Source organism: Rhinopithecus roxellana, chromosome 9 (genome assembly GCF_007565055.1).
Source record: "Rhinopithecus roxellana isolate Shanxi Qingling chromosome 9, ASM756505v1, whole genome shotgun sequence".
NCBI lineage: Eukaryota > Metazoa > Chordata > Mammalia > Primates > Cercopithecidae > Rhinopithecus > Rhinopithecus roxellana.
Window position 1 is genome coordinate 143,923,959 of NC_044557.1, and position 19,825 is coordinate 143,943,783.

The 19,825-nt window shown below is 43.6% G+C and overlaps 1 protein-coding gene across 9 annotated transcripts in view; it reads left to right on the plus strand.

The window, feature by feature from the left end:
• The first annotated feature begins 901 nt into the window (after positions 1-901).
• Positions 902-19,825, plus strand: part of INTS10 (integrator complex subunit 10) — a 35,467-nt gene continuing 16,543 nt past the window's right edge. For 3 of the 9 annotated variants that reach the window (XM_030937684.1, XM_010363487.2, XM_030937679.1), the window contains exons 1-12: positions 902-1,419; positions 2,028-2,095; positions 3,314-3,417; positions 4,442-4,581; positions 6,815-6,896; positions 7,683-7,823; positions 8,267-8,438; positions 9,192-9,361; positions 10,754-10,887; positions 14,898-15,054; positions 16,499-16,581; positions 17,640-17,792. In XM_030937684.1, the coding sequence (XP_030793544.1) occupies positions 1,291-1,419; positions 2,028-2,095; positions 3,314-3,417; positions 4,442-4,581; positions 6,815-6,896; positions 7,683-7,823; positions 8,267-8,438; positions 9,192-9,361; positions 10,754-10,887; positions 14,898-15,054; positions 16,499-16,581; positions 17,640-17,792 (1,533 nt within the window). In that variant the 5' untranslated portion in view covers positions 902-1,290. Of the gene's footprint in view, positions 1,420-2,027; positions 2,227-3,313; positions 3,418-4,441; positions 4,582-6,814; positions 6,897-7,682; positions 7,824-8,266; positions 8,439-9,191; positions 9,362-10,753; positions 10,888-14,897; positions 15,055-16,498; positions 16,582-17,639; positions 17,793-19,825 lie in introns of all 9 variants that reach the window. The other 6 variants (XM_030937683.1, XM_030937681.1, XM_030937685.1 and 3 more) reach the window with 5 other exon arrangements.

Below are 19,825 nucleotides of genomic sequence, written 5' to 3' on the forward strand. Positions count from 1 at the left end.
GGCCCAAGTAATGGTATCACTGAGTAATCCTGGCCTATAATCATACAGTTATGCTGTTCTGTGCATAAGTAGGGGATATTAAACAGTGCTTTGAAGCCCAACGCGGTGGCTCATGCCTGTAATTTCAGCACTGTGGGAGGCGGAGGCGGGCGGATCACCTGGGGTCAGGAGTTCCAGACCTGCCAGGCCAACAGGGTGAAACCCCATCTCTACTAAAAATACAAAAATTAGCCGGGCTTGCCCGTGGTGGCGGACGCTTGTAATCCCTGCTACTCAAGAGGCTGAGGCAGGAGAATCTCTTCAATGGGAGAATCTCTTAGGTGTTTTTCATCTCTTAGACGGAAAACAAATCTGGAGTGTTGGTGAAAAAGACTGATTCTGGCTGGAGGAGATAATTATAATAATAGCGTAGTAATCTTTCTGTGGGTTTCACGTCCAGAACACTTAAAACATTTAGAAACCCTTGCTGGGTCAGGGATTTAGTCATCTTTGCAGCTCTCACGGACGGCATCCACCAAAGCGCTTTCCAAGTACTTCATTGCTCAATAAACGTTTGCTGGAGAAACCGGCGAATAAAGATGAAATAATAAAACGTGGACGGATTTTAGAAAGAGAAGGAACCCCCGAGCTCATGCTTTGCACGATCACCCTCACCAGCCCCAGCAGTTTTCGCGTAAATGGAAGCCCGGGGAGTCAGTCGTAGGCAGCGGCCCCCGGCGAACGCGTTTCAGGCCGGCCCGGGCGGTGAGTGCTTTCCGCCGCCTCCCCCACACTCTCTGCTGTTCCTATCAAACTTCTTCCCAGCCTTCCACGCCGCGGGAACGCCCAGGGACCGCCCATCCCCCGGGACCGCCCATCTCCCCGCCCCGCCCCCGCCCCCGCCCGCGCTCCCGCCCCCGCCAAACTGAGCAATACCCAGAGAGGATGGAAATGGCGAAGTGGCCTAGCGCCTGCCCGCTCCCGCGCATGCTCCCTGACTTCACCAGGGTCACGCTGCAGCCCGCAGGAAGGAAAATCCACTTCTCCGCGTTTTGGAGGTGACCTGGAAGCGGTTCAAATGCTCTGGCTTCTCAGAAGAGGAGGGGACCGGGCGGTAACGAGGAGCCAAGGGGAGGCGACGGCTCGTAAAACCCGGAAAAGCTTTCCCGATCCACTCTGCGGGCCTCCGAGCGCCTCCAGACATGCGCAGTAGCCTCTCCCGCGGTGGCGGCAGTGGCTGCCGTGGCTGCTGAGTGTCCAGAGCCGGACGTTCCGGCCGCTTCGGGCTGGCGGCTGGAGAGCGCCCGCGTCATGTCGGCCCAGGGGGACTGCGAGTTCCTGGTGCAGCGAGCCCGGGAGTTGGTGCCGCAGGACCTGTGGGCAGCCAAGGCGTGGCTGATCACGGCCCGCAGCCTCTACCCCGCAGACTTTAACATCCAGGTGAGGTCCCTGCCGTGCATGCGGCCGCCCTGCGGGGAGGTGCGCGTTCCGGTCGCTCGGGTTGCCCAGGCTCAGAGCTGCGCCTGCCTGGAGGCAGCCGCCTCCTGCCCGGCCCCCTCTTTTCTCCCCTCCCACTCCCTCTTCTCTCCCCTCCCATCCTACACCTTGCTCCTACACCTTTCACCCGCCTCGCTCCTACACCTTCCAGGAGCCCTCTCCCCACCACTTCAGAGACGGCCGACCCCGCTTGAGGTCGGGTGTGCTTGAGTCCCTGGGGCCCTGCGTGCCATCTGGCCTAGACAGCACATGATCGCGACTAGCAAAAGGCCATTCGCTCATTCATTCATCATAATGGCAGCCGTTTGTTCAGTGCCAGCGACTTTGGAAACATTATTCCACTTAATCCTGGGAGCCTGAGATTGCAAGTGAACCCCAGGGTCACACTCTTAGCCGCATGGCAAGGCTGCCATATATGTGGCGGTGTGTCACCAGGCGGAGCTTCACTCTCAGGTCCTCCCTTCCCGCGGGAGGGCCAAGGAGAGATGCTGGATGAGCTGGGAACCTTCCAGGCAGGGGTGAATGACCAGGGTACCTGATGTGTGTTGCAGTATGAGATGTACACCATCGAGCGGAATGCAGAGCGGACCGCCACCGCTGGGAGGCTGCTGTACGACATGTGAGTGGGACGCTTGCCATCACTTTTACTGCACTGCATCTCTCCATGAGGTTTTGTTTCTGTCTGCAGAAGTGGGAGTTGGGGGAAGATCTTCAAGTTCATCTACATCTTCGATACCTAAAGCAAACCTAGTAAGGAGTCCAGGTCTGCCATAAATTGCTGATGTGGCTTTTGCAGAAGAGTTTAATTGTTATTCCTATGTTTTATCCTTGTTAAAACTTCTGTTCCATAATTCATTCTAGAAAGAATATGTGCTCATTGCAAAAATTCAAACACTACTTCTTATAGAGAATAAAAAGTGAAAGTGCCTCCTAAACTCAACCAGAATTAAGTTTTGTAGGCAGTATATCTATATATATATACATAATACATAAATAGGTTTTTGGGGGGAAGAGGTGACAAGTGAGACCATACTACCCTTGCCCTGCAGCATGTTTCCTTTACTCACTGTAATGGATCCCTTCCCCTATCAGTACGTGGAGATCCACTGCATTTCTTTTCATGCCTGTGTAGTGTTTCGTAGCCACTCTTTTCTTGGTAGACATTTAAATAGATAGTCTTAAATTATTTGAAATTGTGTTCAGTGTGTCAACAATTCTGTAGTCATATTTTGGTGTTTTTCTGTGGAACAGATTCTAAGACATTTTCATAGTTAAAGGTTATGCGCATTTGAAAGTTTGATACACTATGAAATTACTCTCCAAAACGGGTGATCCCAATCTACGTTACCACCAACGGTGTATAAAGAATGTGTTTTCCCATACCCTTCCCAACATTGGATATTATTAGTCTCCTTTTAGTTCCTACCACTGTGATAGTGATAGGAGAAAATGGTATCTTGCTATTTTTTTAAAAATTCTGTACTACTCGTACTAAGATTCAGTATTGTTTCAACTGTTCTCTTTGGCTATGTGTATTCTGTGAGTTGCCTTTGCCTATTTTTTCTTTCGAATAGTTTTTATTCTTGTTGACTTTTAGGATTTCTTTCTATATTATGGTTGTGTTTTCGCCTATAAAGCCCACTAAAGACTTACGTGAGTACTCTCATTTTTATAAATCAAATAATTCTTGTTTTTACATTTTTGTTTTGGTTTGTTTTGGCACGTCTAAGCATTCACTCGGAATAAAGGAAACTTTTTCACCAAATGCTAATGTTTTTTCTTTTGGATACTGTATAGACTTTGACATTTTAATGTAATGTATTTATTTTAAAAATAGGTTTGTGAATTTCCCAGACCAGCCGGTGGTGTGGAGAGAAATCAGCATTATTACATCAGCATTAAGGAATGATTCACAGGACAAACAAACCCAATTCTTAAGAAGTAAGAAGAATGGTGTATAAGTTACCATTTCTGGAATACCAAATCATAGATAGTAATTTCACACACAAAAAAGTCACGCCTGGGGTATTGATAACCCTATATATGTTTTATTCTTGGCAACCAAAGTCTATAATAATGTCACTCAGTTCCTTGATTTGCTTAGAACCCTTTCAGCTTCTTTAAAGGATATGGATTTGTCAGTGAGACAAGAAATTAATTGTGTGTATATATATATATATATATATATATTTTTTTTTTTTTTTTTTTTTGAGATGGAGTCTCGCTCTGTCTCCCGGGCTGGAGTGCAGTGGCCGGATCTCAGCTCACTGCAAGCTCCGCCTCCCGGGTTCACGCCATTCTCCTGCCTCAGCCTCCCGAGTAGCTGGGACTACAGGCGCCCGCCACCTCGCCCGGCTAGTTTTTTGTATTTTTTTAGTAGAGACGGGGTTTCACCGTGTTAGCCAGGATGGTCTCGATCTCCTGACCTCGTGATCCACCCGTCTCGGCCTCCCAAAGTGCTGGGATTACAGGCTTGAGCCACCGCGCCCAGCCAATTGTATATATTTTTAACAGATAGCAGCTATAGATTAACTAGCTCTCCACAAAATAGGAGAGAAGCTTTTAGTAATTTAGAAGCTTTCTCTTTAAACTTCTCCATGTTGCTGTAGTCAATCAAAGATTTCAAATTCTACATAAAATAGCAAGTAGATGTTTAGGTCATTTCAGCTTCAAAAAGCACATGCTCTCTATCTCAGCCTGCAACAGGCATTCTTGTGACCATTCACATACGTCATTGTTTTTTGAATTTGATCAGTCTGCCAAATATTTTACCATTATTCAGCAAACATCCTGTGCCAGATACTATTGGCCCCAAAAGGCTGCCAGGTTGTAGGTGAAACTTAACCACATTGGTGTCACATGTAGTGTTTACTGTTCTGTACATGAAAATGCCTTACTCAGCACTTTTTGCTGCAGTCTTTTCTGTCCGCAAGAAACTTTTAAAAGTGAAATATGTTTCGTACAGGTTTATTTGAAACTCTGCCTGGTCGGGTCCAGTGTGAAATGTTACTAAAGGTCACGGAACAATGCTTCAACACTTTAGAACGATCAGAAATGTTGCTTCTACTTTTGAGGCGCTTCCCTGAAACGGTGGTGCAACATGGGGTGAGATTTTATTCTTTCCCTTCTCTTAATATAAAATACAATGGGTCATCAACAGATTCATCAGTATGGTGAGGAGTACAAAGCAGAAGTTTCTGAAGAGTACTGGTTAAGATTGAACTGAAATAAAAGGTTCTTTGTTAGTAAAGCTAAACGGACATTCTTTTTACCAAATTTTCGAAGTTTCCAGGATAAGCTGTTTTGTCAGAAAAATTACCAAGCTCTGACAGTACTATTTATTTGCAATCCGTATGTTAAAAAGTAATCTTTTTCCATTGTATTCTACAATGTGCTTTTGAATTTAGGGTACAGTTTATAGTCTTTTAACAGATGCGTTTTTCCTGTGCTTCTGCCCTATGAAGACTGTTTTCATTCTATTCCTTCCCCTTCCTTTCATCTGTACTAATTATTGAGTGCTATTGGCAGGCATGGGTAAGTGCTAGGTATCTCCTATCTTCCTAAACCCCCTTAAGTAAATAGTATCCCACTTTACAGATGACGAAACTGAGCATTTCATGTTTTAGTAACTTCCCATAGCCAGTGAGGTGTCAGGAGTCAAACCATTCATTCGACTCGTTCATACTCTGTGGCTTATTCTTTCCCATGCCAGTTTTCTGGCATCTGGCCCTGGTTAATCATTTCCATACCTGCTTGTGTTAGTCTCCTAGGGTTGCCATAACAAAGTACCACAAACTGGGTAGCTTAAAACAACAGAATGACTCTCACAATTCTGGAAGCTAGAAGTCTGAAAGCCAGGTGTTGGCAGAGCCACGTTCCCTCTGAAGGCTCTGGGGAAGAATCTTTCTTTACCTCTCCCCGGCTTCTGATGGTTGTCAGTACTCTTTGGCATTCCCTGGCTGGCAGCCGCATCACTCCTCCAATTTCTCCTCCATCGTCACATGATCTTTCTTTTGTGCCTGTGTCTTTACATGGCCTTTTTTTGTTTTTTGTTTGTTTGTTTTTGAGGCAGAGTCTTGCTCTGTTGCCCAGGCAGCAGTGCAGTGGCAGGATCTTGGCTCACTGTAGCCTCTGCCTCCTGGGTTCGAGCAATTCTCACGCCTCAGCCTCCTGAGTAGCTGGGATTACAGGTGTGTGTACATGGTCATGTTGTAAGGACGCTAGTCATTGGATTGAGGGCCTTTCTAATCCACTATGACCTCATCTTAATTATATCTACAAGGGCACCTGTTTTTTTTTTTTTTTTTTGAGATGGAGTCTCGCTTTGTCGCCCAGGCTGGAGTGCAGTGGTCAGATCTCAGCTCACTGCAAGCTCCGCCTCCCGGGTGTACGCCATTCTCCTGCCTCAGCCTCCCGAGGAGCTGGGACTATAGGTGCCCGCCACCTCGCCCGGTTAGTTTTTTTTTTTTGTATTTTTTTAGTAGAGACGGGGTTTCACCGTGTTAGTCAGGATGGTCTCGATCTCCTGACCTCGTGATCCACCCGTCTCAGCCTCCTAAAGTGCTGGGATTACAGGCTTGAGCCACCGTGCCCGGCCAAGGGCACTTTTTAAAAAAAAAGTTAAGATATATATGAGGTCACATTCTGAGGTTCTGGGGGGATATGAATTTGGGAGACACTGTGCAGCCCAGCACACTTTCTGTTCATAACTGTGACCTTCAACCTTCTGTGTGATGTTATCTTTCGCACTTTTCCACTCCTATGAGGCATCCCTGTGTGGTCACAAGGAAGCTGACACCAATGTCTTGGTGGATTTGGGTAAGAGACTGTCTACTATGCTAGGGCATCAGCAATGGAAAGGTAGCCTTAAAACTCTGACCTTTCTGCCCAATCTATGCCAGACTGTATGACTGGCTACTCCTGAGAACTGATCTTGAACATGATATGTTTTGTCTATATTGATACATCTTCATGTAGAGAATAAATTTAAGTTTCTTTATTTCTTAGAAAATCTCTGCCTCCAGTTCCAATGCTTCCTTTACATTTCTATAGACATTTTGTTAATTCTTGTTCATCGTTAATTAGAATTTTGCTAATTCTGAAGAGAATAACCAAGACAGAGTGGTCAGATGTTCAGGTGAATTTGGCCTTCTAGGGTGTGTGGCTGGTGCATTCTTTTACTTTCTAGTTTTTAAAATGTGATTATTTGTTTCTCAGGTAAGTTTGATTACTTACACCAACTATGATAAGTTAAAAAAAAAAAAAACCCCATTACTTCATATAGTTCTGACAACTTATGCTGTAACACATGTAAATGATTAATTTTGTTTTGAAATAGGTTGGCCTTGGGGAGGCACTGTTAGAGGCTGAAACTATTGAAGAACAAGAATCTCCTGTGAACTGCTTTAGAAAATTATTTGGTAAGGAAAATTGTATTCTCTATTACTTCTATGGTAAGTTAATATGCTGGGGTAAGTGTTGGTTCAGGGATAAGCTCATAGATGGAAGGCAAAGGAGCTCTGTGTGTTATGGCATTTAAGTTCTTCTTTTTTTTTTATTTAGAAAGCATTTTAGCTAGGCGTGGTGGCTCATGCCTGTAATCCTAGCACTTAGGGAGGCTGAGGTGAGTGGATCACGAAGTCAAGAGATCGAGACCATCCTGGCCAACATGGTGAAACCCTGTCTCTACTAAAACTACAAAAATTAGCTGGGCGTGGTGTTGCATGCCTGTTGTCCCAGCTACTAGGCAGGCTGAGGCAGGAGAATTGCCTGAACCCGGGAGGCAGATGTTGCAGTAAGCCGAGATCACGCCACTGCACTCCAGCCTGGTGACGGAGCGAGACTCTGTCTCAAAAAAAGAAAAGCATTTTAAACAACTTCTAAACTTCTGTTATGTAAGATCTGATACCTCTGAAAGAATATGATAACTGTATATGTAAGTATGAAGCATAATAGTAAAGAAACATCTGAATTCAATGGAAGAACTGCACCCTCACCCACAGCGTAGAACTGCTTGTGTGTTTCCTCCCTGACTCCAGCTACTGGTGTCTCTCTGCACAGCACATTTTGAATACATGAGTCATAAGGGATTTTCCCCCTATATATTTTAGATACTACATCACATGAACTCTAAAAGCTTTTGTATCTGTTGGAACTCTAGGCTAGATAACCTAATTAATTTATTTCTTCTTTTTCTCCTCCAACAGTTTGTGATGTCCTTCCTCTAATAATTAACAACCATGATGTTCGACTGCCTGCCAATTTATTATATAAGTACTTGAACAAAGCAGCTGAATTTTATATCAATTATGTCACTAGGTCTACTCAAACAGAAAATCAGCATCAAGGTAAGGAAGAATATCCTGTACTTTTATTTAAATAGGCTTTAGTAAAATTGCAAATTCAGAAACCCCTCAATATTCTGATTATTCTCCTCTGGATATGTACCAGTTTGGGAGTGTTTCAAAAGATGGTATCTAGAAAAAAATACTAGAGTTAAAAGATGAGGCTTTTCTGGAAGCAATGCCACCCCTTGATCAAAACAGTCTTCTGGCTGAGCTGTAACGTTATTGCATGGAACATTATACATGTACCATGATGAGGTAGTGAAGTAGTGGAAATTACTTCTTGCTTATACCAGTGGCCTGTTGTCGGTCCTTGAGCAAAACATAAATGTGTTGGAATTCTGTGCTCTGTGCGTTTTCATGGGGAGTCAGACTTTCTTTATCAGGTACCATGTCAACAATAAGTCATAATGTTAATTGTAAGTTCCTTTTTTCTTCCATCTCAGGTGCCCAGGATACATCTGATTTAATGTCACCTAGCAAACGTAGCTCTCAGAAGTATGTAATAGAAGGGCTGACCGAAAAATCATCCCAGATCGTGGACCCTTGGGAGAGGTTGTTTAAGATTTTAAATGTTGTTGGAATGAGATGTGAATGGCAGATGGATAAAGGAAGACGGTAATAAATAGCTTATTTCCAGAATTGCCTATTGATTCTTTTGGCTCCTTATAAAAACAAAAACATGCTTTTTAAAACTGTGTAATGCATAGGTATAGTTTTTGGGCAAATTTTGTGACACTCAATACTTAGGCAAAAGAGGATGGTTTTTCATTTTATCAAAAGATTTCTGGCTGAGCACAGTGGCTCACACCTGTAATCCCAGTGCTTTGGGAGGCTGAGGTGGGCAGATCACTTGAGGTCAGGAGTTTGAGACCAGCCTGGCCAACATGATGAAACCCCATGTCTACTAAAAATACAAAAATTAGCCAGGCATGGTGGTGCACGCCTGTAGTCCCAGCAACTTGGGAGGCTGAGGTGAGAGAATCACTTCACCGGGAGGCGAAGGCTACGATAGGCCAAGATCACACCACTGCACTCCAGCCTGGGTGACAGAGTGAGACACTGTCTCCAAAAAAGAAGAAGAAGAAAAAAAAATTCTTACTGAAATATGAACTATTAAGACGATGTTGTGTTTGAACCTCTCCTTGCTACTTTAGAGAAAAGCTACTTAGCATGTTTGTGTCATGAAATCTTCATCAGCACCCTAATTCAGAAGGGAAAAGTTACCATTTATATTGAACAATAAAGAATAGTTTTACATGCCTAGAGCAACATTTGGGACATGTAATGGTACCACCAGAGCTTTCCGTTAGACTTTTTGCTGACCAGCCCAGAGTAATCGAGTAGGTTTCATCATTCCTTCTTTTTTAGAAGCTACGGAGATATTTTGCATAGAATGAAGGATCTCTGCAGATACATGAACAACTTTGATAGTGAAGCACATGCGAAATATAAAAACCAAGTGGTGTATTCCACCATGCTGGTCTTCTTTAAGAATGCATTCCAGTATGTCAACAGCATACAGCCATCTCTCTTCCAAGGTTGGTTTGCAAATTTTAGTGTCCAAAAAGCCGGTTCATACTGTGGGGATGGTAAGGAAGATGAAAGTGTTTATCCACTATTGTTGGATCCGAATAACTGTGGGGCAGTACCAGTCCTTTTTACAGTTGGTGATTTGGTTTTGTTTAGTTTGGCTTAATTGGTAGTTTTTATGTAAGTATGTTTCATTAAAAGTTTCTATATCAAAGGGCATAATGGTACTGCACAACTAAATACAGATATCAAATGCCACTATTTTGAAAATAACAGCAGGCTGGGCGCGGTGGCTCACGCCTGTAATCCCAGCACTTTGGAAGGTGAGGCCAGCGGATCACTTGAGGTCAGGAGTTTGAGACCAGCCTGGCCAATATGGTGAAACCCCAGCTCTACTAAAAATACAAATATTAGCCGGGCATGATTGAGAGCACCTGTAATCCCAGCTACTTGGGAGGCTGAGGCAGGAGAATCTCCTGAACCCAGTAGGCAGAGGCTGCAGTGAGCTGAGGTCACACCTTGCACTCCAGCCTGGGCGACAGAGCAAGGCTCCATCTAAGAAAAAACCAGTAGATGTAACAGCATATTTAAGTAGATTTCATGAAGACATCACAGTAGGCAAAGATTTATTCAGTAAAATATCCATTTTATATATAGAGTGTATGCATAAATATACTGTAGAAAATTTGAAAAATGGAAATGAGTGAAATCACCCACAATCCTTCCAGTATAATACAGCATTTGTTTTTATGTATTGCCTTATAATATCCCATATATTTAGATTTTGTTTGGAATTTGTAACTATAACGTAAGTATAATTTGGTAGTCTTTTTATGGTACTTTAATGACTCACGATCATTATAAAAAATTTGCAGATACATAACAAATACAAAGAAGGAACTGTCACTTGTATTCCACTAGTGACAGGAAGTCTTTAACAATTTGGTATATATCTTTACAGTCTTTTTCTTCTATGTGCATCTACTTGTTTGTTTACCTAATTGAGATCACACTGAACATATTTTTAATGACTTTTGTCATGACAGTTGAGTAAGCTTCTCCCTTGTTTTAAGTATTCTTTTCCTAGCTGCATTTTTTATTTATTGATTTATTTAGGCTTGCTCTGTTGCCCAGGTTGGAGTGCAGCAGTGGGTTCAAGCAATTCTCCTGCCTCAGCCTCCCACGTAGCTGGGACTACAGGCGCTGCCACCATGCCTGGCTAATGTTTTGTATTTTTAGTAGAGACATGGTTTCGCCATGTTGCCCAGGCTGGTTTCAAGCTCCCAAGCTCAGGCCATCCACCCACCTCAGGCTCCCAGAGTGCTGGGATTATAGGCATGAGCCACGGCGCCGGGCCTCCTTGCTGCGTTTGTAAGTGTTGGTGTTTTCCCCATCCTTAGGTCCTAATGCCCCGAGCCAAGTTCCACTGGTTCTTCTCGAAGATGTATCGAACGTGTATGGTGATGTAGAAATTGATCGTAATAAACACATCCATAAAAAGAGGAAACTAGCTGAAGGAAGAGAAAAAACCATGGTAAGGCTTTCAAATGTACTTACTAACAGATTGGATGGGACGGTTTGCTAGAGATGAATCTTTGTAAAATGTGGCTTTGGAGCTAAATCAATAAAGCTTGGGTTTTAAAATTGTATGATATATTAATAATTACTAAGTCAGTGGTTCTCCACTGGAGGTGATTTGCCCTTTAGGGGACATTTGGCAATGTCTGGAGACATTTTTGGTTGTCACAGCTTGGTGGGGAGGGGTCAGGGATGTTGCTGAGCACTTCACAGTGTACTGCCCAAAAGGACAGTGATGAGGTGGAGAACCCATGGTATACGTTCCTTACACATGTTTTGACTGAATGGCATTGATTCCGTTTAAAAAACAAAACCAGCATGGCATCGGACCTCTAGAGCAGGGTGCTGTGTGGGGTACTGGCCTCAGAATGGAAAGCTCTGAGGTGTGCAGGGCAGCAGGAACAGCCTGTGGGCAGATGCAGAAAAGATTTCATGAAGGAGGTCAACACTGAAATCAGTGCTGAAAGATGGAGGGTTTTGTCCGTTGGAATTGGGAGGTAGATTTTGTTGAGAGGGAAAAGTTTGCACAAAGATGCAAGAAGCCCGAGAACGTGAAGAGTCGTCAGTCCTCTAACCTGACCAAGCACTGCCCCAAGCCCATCGAGGCTGTGCTCCGTGGTTAGAGTGCTTTTCCCTCGGATCTCTGCGCAGCTAGGTCCTGGTCACTTGGTCCCAGCCCAAACGAGTCTCCCTCTGAGACTTCTCCTGAACACCCATCTGAAGTAGCTGTCCGGGTCTCTCTTTTTACTCCTCTGTTTTAATTCTCTGCGGCATCCTCCTTGCTATCTGTGTTTTCTTGTTTATTCACTGACGGGTTTACATCTTCACTAGAGCACAAGCTCCGTGGGGCCTAGCATTTTCTCTGCCTCGTCCTGTACCGTACCCCAGGCATCTGAGTAGTGCCTGGGCTGGAGCAGGTGTCTGGTGACCATCTGGTGAAGGGGGGAATTCCCATTGATCCCTCCTGGGTTTGGCGTGCAGGCTATGGGATGGCTGTTTAAACCTGGCCCAGCTGTTCTTCCTTCCGGTTTTTTTTTTTTTTTTTTTTTTTGGCCTGTCTGGCATTCATCTAGCGAGCCCTGTTCTCATAACCCGGCCTTCCACCCAATGTGGGATTTCCATCCATTTTTGTTTTCATGGTCTTAACTGATTTCATCCTGATTTTCATTCTATCCCTGAGTCTGCCCCAACCTGATGCAGGTCCAGACCTTAAAGGCCCATGAGCTCAGCTCAGAGATATCTTGCTTTGTTCACAGTGTTTTGTTTGTTTAAATAACCTAGCATTTAAAAATTAGAAACCAGGCTGGGTGCAGTGGCTCACGCCTGTAATCCCAGCACTTTGGGGGGCCAAGGTAGGAGGATCACCAGCCCAGGAGTTTAAGACCCACCTGGGCAATATAGTGAGACCCCATCTCTATAAAAAATGAAAGAAAAACTAGCTGGCTGGTGGCATGCCCCTGTCATCCCAACTGCTTCAGAGGCTGAGATGAGAAGACCCCTTGAGCTCAGGAGTTCAAGGTTCCAGTGAGTGATGACCACACCACGGCCCTCCAGCCCAAGCAACAGAGGGAGACCCTGTCTATAAAAATAAAATAAAATAAAAAGTAGAAACCTAGCATTTCTCATAACAATCCAGATTTCTGACTTCCTTTTTGTAATTAGGATATCTGATCACATTGGCCCCTGGTGGTAACCCACAACTGGAGTTGGGGGGTGGCCCACATCAGTTCTCCAGCCAGCTTACATCACAGGCACGTGCGACATCACAAGTGGCTGGTGCTGGGATGGGCCTCTCCTGTGGGTCCCCCACTTGGTGCATTCTTGCTTCAGAGCACACCCTCAGTGCTTCAGAGTGTACTTGCACATTTCAAAATCAGTTTCTCTAAATTTAAAAACATTTGAAACTCACACTAGTCCCACCACATCTGGGGTCCTTTCATAACTTCCTGATCTTATGTCGAGGCAGGAATGTTTCCCGTAAGCTGCAGCACTAGCGCCATGCATGTTTGTGTATATTAAGTTGCCATTACTTGGCAAAGAACAGGCCCCTGATGAAATAGTACCTGGCAGATAGGGTTGTGGGGTTTTTTTTTGGTAGAGACAAGGTCTCTCTATGTTGCCTACATTGGTCTTGAATTCCTGGGCTTATGCAATCCTCCCACCTTGGCCTCCAAAACAGATGGGATTACAGGAGTGAACCACACACCTGGCCTGGTAGATAGGATTTGATTGGAAAGGGTGTTTTTTTCCTAATGCAAAAACATTACTTAGGGAGGATGAGAACATAGAGCAGAACGGTGGGGTAGGGTAAGGTTGCCAAGCTCAGGGACTAGCAGGAAGATACCAAGCTCAGAAAGTGGAGAGAAAGGTAGGCAGCGGAGGGAGGGGCTGACAGCTTCCTGCCCGTCTTACCTGAGATGAGCTTGAGGATTGAAGCTTTTAGTGACAATAGTTGGGCGTATTTTTAAATGATCTTAGTGGAGTAAAGATCTGCAGGAAAAATTTAATTTGGGTCATTACATCAGTAAAATGACCTAGGTGGACTAAAAGATTCAGAAAATTCTTAGCAAAATAAAATTCAGTGGAGCTGTTTTACCTTTACTTTTTTTTTTTTTTTTTTTTGGCAAAACATCTGATTCTACCCAGCAGTATTTCCGATAATTGCCTTTCTCTGTAGCCCTCTCTTTTCTGAGGGCTTTATATTACTTGAGATGAAAAGCAAGAAAAGTAGAAATCTGTATTGTAAAATACAGAGGGCATTGTTACGTAAGCGCAGACAAATGTACTTTCTGACCAGGACCGTGCACTGGGTGAGGAGAGCGAGAGAGGGGTGACCAGTGCAGGGGAGTCATGCACAGTGAACCAAAGATAACTAACAGTTATTCTCTGACATTATTTCTTAGAAGACGCAGGCTTTAATTTTGTTGTTGTTGAGACGGAGTTTTGCTCCCTCGCCCAGGCTGGAGTGCAGTGGTGCGATCTCTGTTCACTGCAGCCTCTGCCTCCTGGGCTCAAGTGATTCTTGTGCCTCAGCCTCCTAAGTACCTGGGATTACAGGTACATGCCACCATGCCTGGCTGACTTTGTATTTTTAGCAGAGACTGGGTTTCGCCATGTTGGCCAGGCTGGTCTCGAACTCCTGGCCTCAAGTGATCCATCCTTCTTGGCCTCCCACGGTGCTGGGATTATAGGCGTGAGCCTCCATGCCTGGCCCCGAGTTTAATTTTATCCCAGTACATGCCAAACCATTATTTGGAAGTCAATTAAATCATGTCACATATTAGAAAAAAAGAGTAAACTATAAACAGGACCATTTTAAGCTGTGTCTCTCAAGGTAAAAATCTAAATTTTGACTTTCTTTTTTTTTTTTTTTTTTTTTTTGAGACAGAGTCTCGCTCTGTCGCCCAGGCTGGAGTGCAGTGGCCAGATCTCAGCTCACTGCAAGCTCCGCCTCCTGGGTTCACGCCATTCTCCTGCCTCAACCTCCCAAGTAGCTGGGACTACAGGCGCCCGCCACCTCACCCGGCTAGTTTTTTGTATTTTTTAGTAGAGACGGGGTTTCACCATGTTAGCCAGGATGGACTCGATCTCCTGACCTCGTGATCCGCCCGTCTCGGCCTCCCAAAGTGCTGGGATTACAGGCTTGAGCCACCGTGCCCGGCCCAATTTTGACTTTCGTAAAATTGATATTTTTAAACTTTGCTCCAAAACCACCGCAAGCAAACATAAGAATTTAGCATCAGAAAAAAATTCACTCAATTTTAAAAGTAAAAATGGAATGTGTGAGAGTATAAAGACAAAAAAAAATTAATTTTCAAAGCTAAATTGTTAAATTCAAAAACATTGTATGTATGTGGTATCCTTTGGTATAAAATTCATATCATGGGCAAAACTGGCAGCAATAATATGTTTCCATATATGACTATATTTATAACTGAATTAACCATGTTCTCCACATTCTTTAAGCAGAGTTCAGATGATGAAGACTGTTCGGCGAAAGGAAGAAGCCGTCACATCGTAGTCAATAAAGCCGAACTTGCTAACTCCATTGAAGTGTTAGAAAGTTTTAAATTGGCCAGGGAGAGCTGGGAGTTGCTCTATTCCCTAGAATTCCTTGACAAAGGTAAGAAAGCACATGTCATTGGTGCTGTTTAATGTTTTATATAAAATCATTATGCTACTTGAAATGTCAGGTCACTCATGGCAAATTAAGTAGATTCCAGTAGTTCATGCATTTTTGTTTTTTTCTTGTTTTGAGATGGAGTCTCACTCTTTTTCACCCAGGCCGGAGTACAATGGCGTGATCTTGGCTCACCTCAACCTGCACCTCCTGGGTTCAAACAGTTCTCCTGCCTCAGCCTCCCTAGTAGCTGGGATTACAGGCACGTAACACCATGCCTGGCTAATGTTTTGTCTTTTTAGTAGAGACGGGGTTTCGCTATGTTGATCAGACTGTTCTTAAACTCCTGACCACGTGATCTGCCTGCCTCAGCCTCCCAAACTGCTGAGGTTACAGGCATGAGCCACCGTGCCCAGCCGTATTGCTATTTTTATCTGCATTAACTCCATTGTCTGAAAAACTCAAAATCCAAAAACTATAGGAAGCCTATTTTCCTTTGAATATACTGGGTATTTTGACATTGCTTAGAAATCACTAACTGTTTGCTAACTAAGGTATTCTTACTACACTTTGGAATCGGGGCCCCTTATTTTACTTTTAGCCCATGGACATTCATCCCCTGGCTGCAGTCATGTGTCATACAGAGCCCTTGGCCAGATGTGCTGTGTCATCTTTTCTAAGTAAATTTAGAACTGTTCAGTTTCCCTTTGTTACCTTTGGGATTGTGAACACATATGTGACAGTTCTAGAGGGGATCTTTCCTTTAGTTAGAAATTGATTTTTTAAAAAATAAAACCTTTTAGTGTCATTGTATGTGTGTTATTTTAATTAGGTCAAAATAAAATGGGCCAGGCAAGATGGCTCATGCCTGTAATCCCAGCGCTTTGGGAAGCTGAGGCAGGTGGATCATTGAGCTCAGGAGTCAGAGACCAACCTGGGCAATATGGCAAAAACCCATCTCTATAAAAAAACAAAAACAAAAATTGGCCAAGTAGGGTGGCATGTGCCTGTAGTCCCAGCTCTTCAGGAGGCTGAGGTAGGAGGACTGCTTTGACCCATGTTAGGGCCACTGTACTACCAGCCTGGGCGACAAGGAGAATGTCCCTAAAAATAAGATAAAATAAAAATAAAATGGGACCTTGTTTTGGGGAAAGCAAAGTAGTTTAAAAGATAAATGAGGAAATACATGAAAAGCACGTTAAATAGTTCTTGGCACCTGGTATGTGCTCAGTAAGTTGTTAGCGTCCGCAAAATATTGCTTGTGTATTACTGATAAGTGTTGTGTGTTTCTTCTCTACTTGAAATTCTAGAGCAGTGTTTTAGAAATCAAAGTCAAACTTGATATGCATTTTTGGTAGTTTGTCTCTGTTCTCTCTTACTGGATTTGTTTGTTTTCTGCTTTTGCGCTACATATATTTGGTAAATTTGTTCTTGACTTCTCACTCAGAATTTACAAGGATTTGCTTGGCCTGGAAGACGGATACTTGGCTATGGTTAAGAATCTTCCTCACTGATATGATCATCTATCAGGTAGAGTATTACACATATTTTAGGTACCTGTGTCTGTACAGGATGGCTATGGTGGCAAACCAGCTTTCCCTTGCAGAATGTGTCATGTTCCCTCTTGGGCTAGTCTACTGCCTGCTGACACCTGTTCTGTCTTCAGTGGCTGAGGGGGTATGGTCCATTTTCCTTTCAAAATAACTCTGGGCCGGGTGCCGTGGCTCACGCCTGTAATCCCAGCACTTTGGGAGGTCGAGGTGGGAGGATTGCTTGAGCCCAGGAGTTCAAGACAAGCCCTGGCAGCATAGTGAGACCCTGTCTCTACAAAATAAAAAACTTAGCCAAGTGTGGTGGCATGTGCCTATAGTTCCAGCTACTCAGGAGGCTGAGGCGGGAGGATCACTTGAGCCCAGGAAGTCAAGACTGCAGTGAGCCATGATAGGACCACTGCACTCTGGCCTGGGTGACAGTGAGACCTTATATCAAAAACAAAACGAAACAAACACTTCAAGATGACAAGCCTGTACCTTCTGTGTTACTTTTGGTATATCCAGTCACACCTCTCTGTAAAAGTAAGATTTTTACTTTTCAGTATAAGAGGATTACTTCTCACCCTCCTTCTCTGCTGGTGGAGTCTGCCTGGCTGTACTGTTCTCCAGCATCTTAGACCTAGAACTGAGAGAGCTGATAATTCACCAATGAGGTGTTGTTGGAATGGGCAGGTTGCTGCTTCTATCCTTCATAAAGGAGAAGTGGTGCTTGTAGTAAAATATTTCTAAAGAAGTGTTATATCCAAAATGTGCTGGGTCAAAGGGCTTGGTTATTTTCTTTAGTCTTAAGACCTAAGACCAGAAAGAAGAATCTTCATCCTTATAAAGTACCGCCATAAAGAACTCTCACCTGGCTTTAATTAAGTTGATTTGATTCTATTGCCAAGTCTCCATTTCTTCCTCAGATGATGGAACCAAGCTACCATCTTTGTATAGTTGCTTGCTCGTTGCTTCATGAACTCTATAAGGGCATTTTTTAAATTTATTTTTTTAATGGCGATGTTTTTCCCCTCCTTTCTATTTTTTCTTTCTTAGGGTCAATATAAAAAGGCGATAGCCAGCCTGCATCACTTAGCAGCTCTCCAGGGATCCATTTCTCAGCCACAGATCACAGGGCAGGGGACCCTGGAGCATCAGAGGGCACTCATCCAGCTGGCAACGTGCCACTTTGCACTAGGGGAGTACAGAGTGAGTACTGCACACATGCCGGCCGCAGGTGCACGAGGCCACCTGGGCTTTCTCCTTTCCTAGCGTGGCTTTTCATTCAGTGCACGTTTGTTTCAATTTGGTCTTTCTGCCTAGACTTACTACTTAATCTGCTAGTGAACATCACAATGATTTTGTTTTATTTAATTTTATCTTTACTGCAGCTTCCCTGAAATAAGGCATCAGTACTTTTTAAGTTTCTTGTTCATTGTTCCATTTGTTGGAGGATTTTTCTTTTTATTATTTTTCTTGTTATTATTATTACACTCTTGCCTGTTCCATTGTACTTGGAAAAACAAGGCCATTATTAAGTGGGAAATGGAGGATTTATATTTAGCTTACTCAAATCTCAGATTCTCTCTTTAAATGGTAATAACATGCCAGGCGCGGTGGCTCATACCTATAATCCCAGACTTTGGGAGGCTGAAGCTGGCGGATCACCTGAGGTCAGGAGTTCGAGACCAGCCTGGCCCACATGGTGAAACCCCATCTCTATTAAAATACAAAAATGAGTTGGGTGTAGTGGCGGGCACCTGTAATCCCAACTACTTGGGAGGCTGAGGCAGGAGAATCACTTGAACCTGGGAGGCAGAGGTTGCAGTGAGCCAAGATTGCACCACTGCACTCCAGCCTGGGCGACAGAGTGAGACTCTGTGTCAAAATAAATAAATAAAATAAATGGTGATAACACCTGATAGGGATATTGTAGAAGCAGATTTATAAATGAGTGTGTTTCCTCCAGGAGGTTTTGAGCCCTTCCTACTACAGGGTGGTGACTGTGTTTTTATCTTTGGACTCTCATGACACCTACCACAGTACAATAAGTGTTTGAATTCAATTAAAATGATAACCATGTTGTTGTGTATTCAAGGACTGTATAAACTCAAGGCCACAGCATAACACAACAAACTGATTTCTTCTCACCACTCTGTATGTTGTTAATCACTTTGTGATTATAAACCCTAAATTTTTTGTAACTTGAACTCTGAAATATGATTATTAATTTGTCCTGATGATCTTTAGAAAGGAACAGTTGGAGAATGTGTAGAGCATTCAAAATTGAAAATGCTTTTCCACCATTATTTATATAATTATCCATCAGTTACTTAACTCTAAGTTTTAATTAATTCCTTTTAAGAACTTAAAAGGCAGCACATATTTACACCGACATGCGTATCTCACGTAGAATTAGCTATACCGTGTACTACTTCATTGTAGTAGGCAATATAAACTACTAAACAAGACAGACTCATTCCCTTTGAGGACTTAGTTCCATCCTCTGAGTATATCACTACTAGACCTATGGGCAATGTTGGACTTACCTGATTCCTGCTTTCCCGTCTTTAGCCCAGACTCAGTATGTCCAGATGGAAGTGTCCTTAGTTCTCTGGCTGTCTTAGTCTGCTTGGGTTGCTATAACCAAATACCAAAAAGTGGGAGGCTTGTAAACAATAGGAGTTTATTTCTCATAGTTCTGGAGGCTGGGAAGTGCAAGGTCAAGGCGTCAGCAGATTCAGTGTCTGGTGAGGTCCCGTTTCCTCATTCATAGAAGGGACAAGAGCGCACTCTAGAGTCTCTCTGATAAGGGCACAAATCCCATTCATGAGGGTTTTGCTCTCATCTCACCTCCCAAAGGCTCTCCCTCCTGATGCCCTCACATTGGGAGTTAGGTCTCAACTTACAAATTTTGGTGGGAACATAGACATTCAGACCATAGTACTGGCCCTTAGACACAAAACTTTCAAGTCTTGGTGGACTCCTACTCTAGCAAATCCTTTTGATTCTTCCAGTGTGATACTAATCTCTTTGCTATATTACCTTGTATTTCTATTGTCACCACCCAAATCCATTTTTGGAAAAAATCCTTTTTCCAACCCTATGAAATTATGGTCATTGCTTTCTAAAATACTGCTTTCATCATTCCACTTAATTGAAGTATTGGCTTTCTTGGTGCTCATTGTTGAACCTGCTTTTGGCTGGGGAGTAGAAGCAGGGTGTGGGGAATATGAGATCCC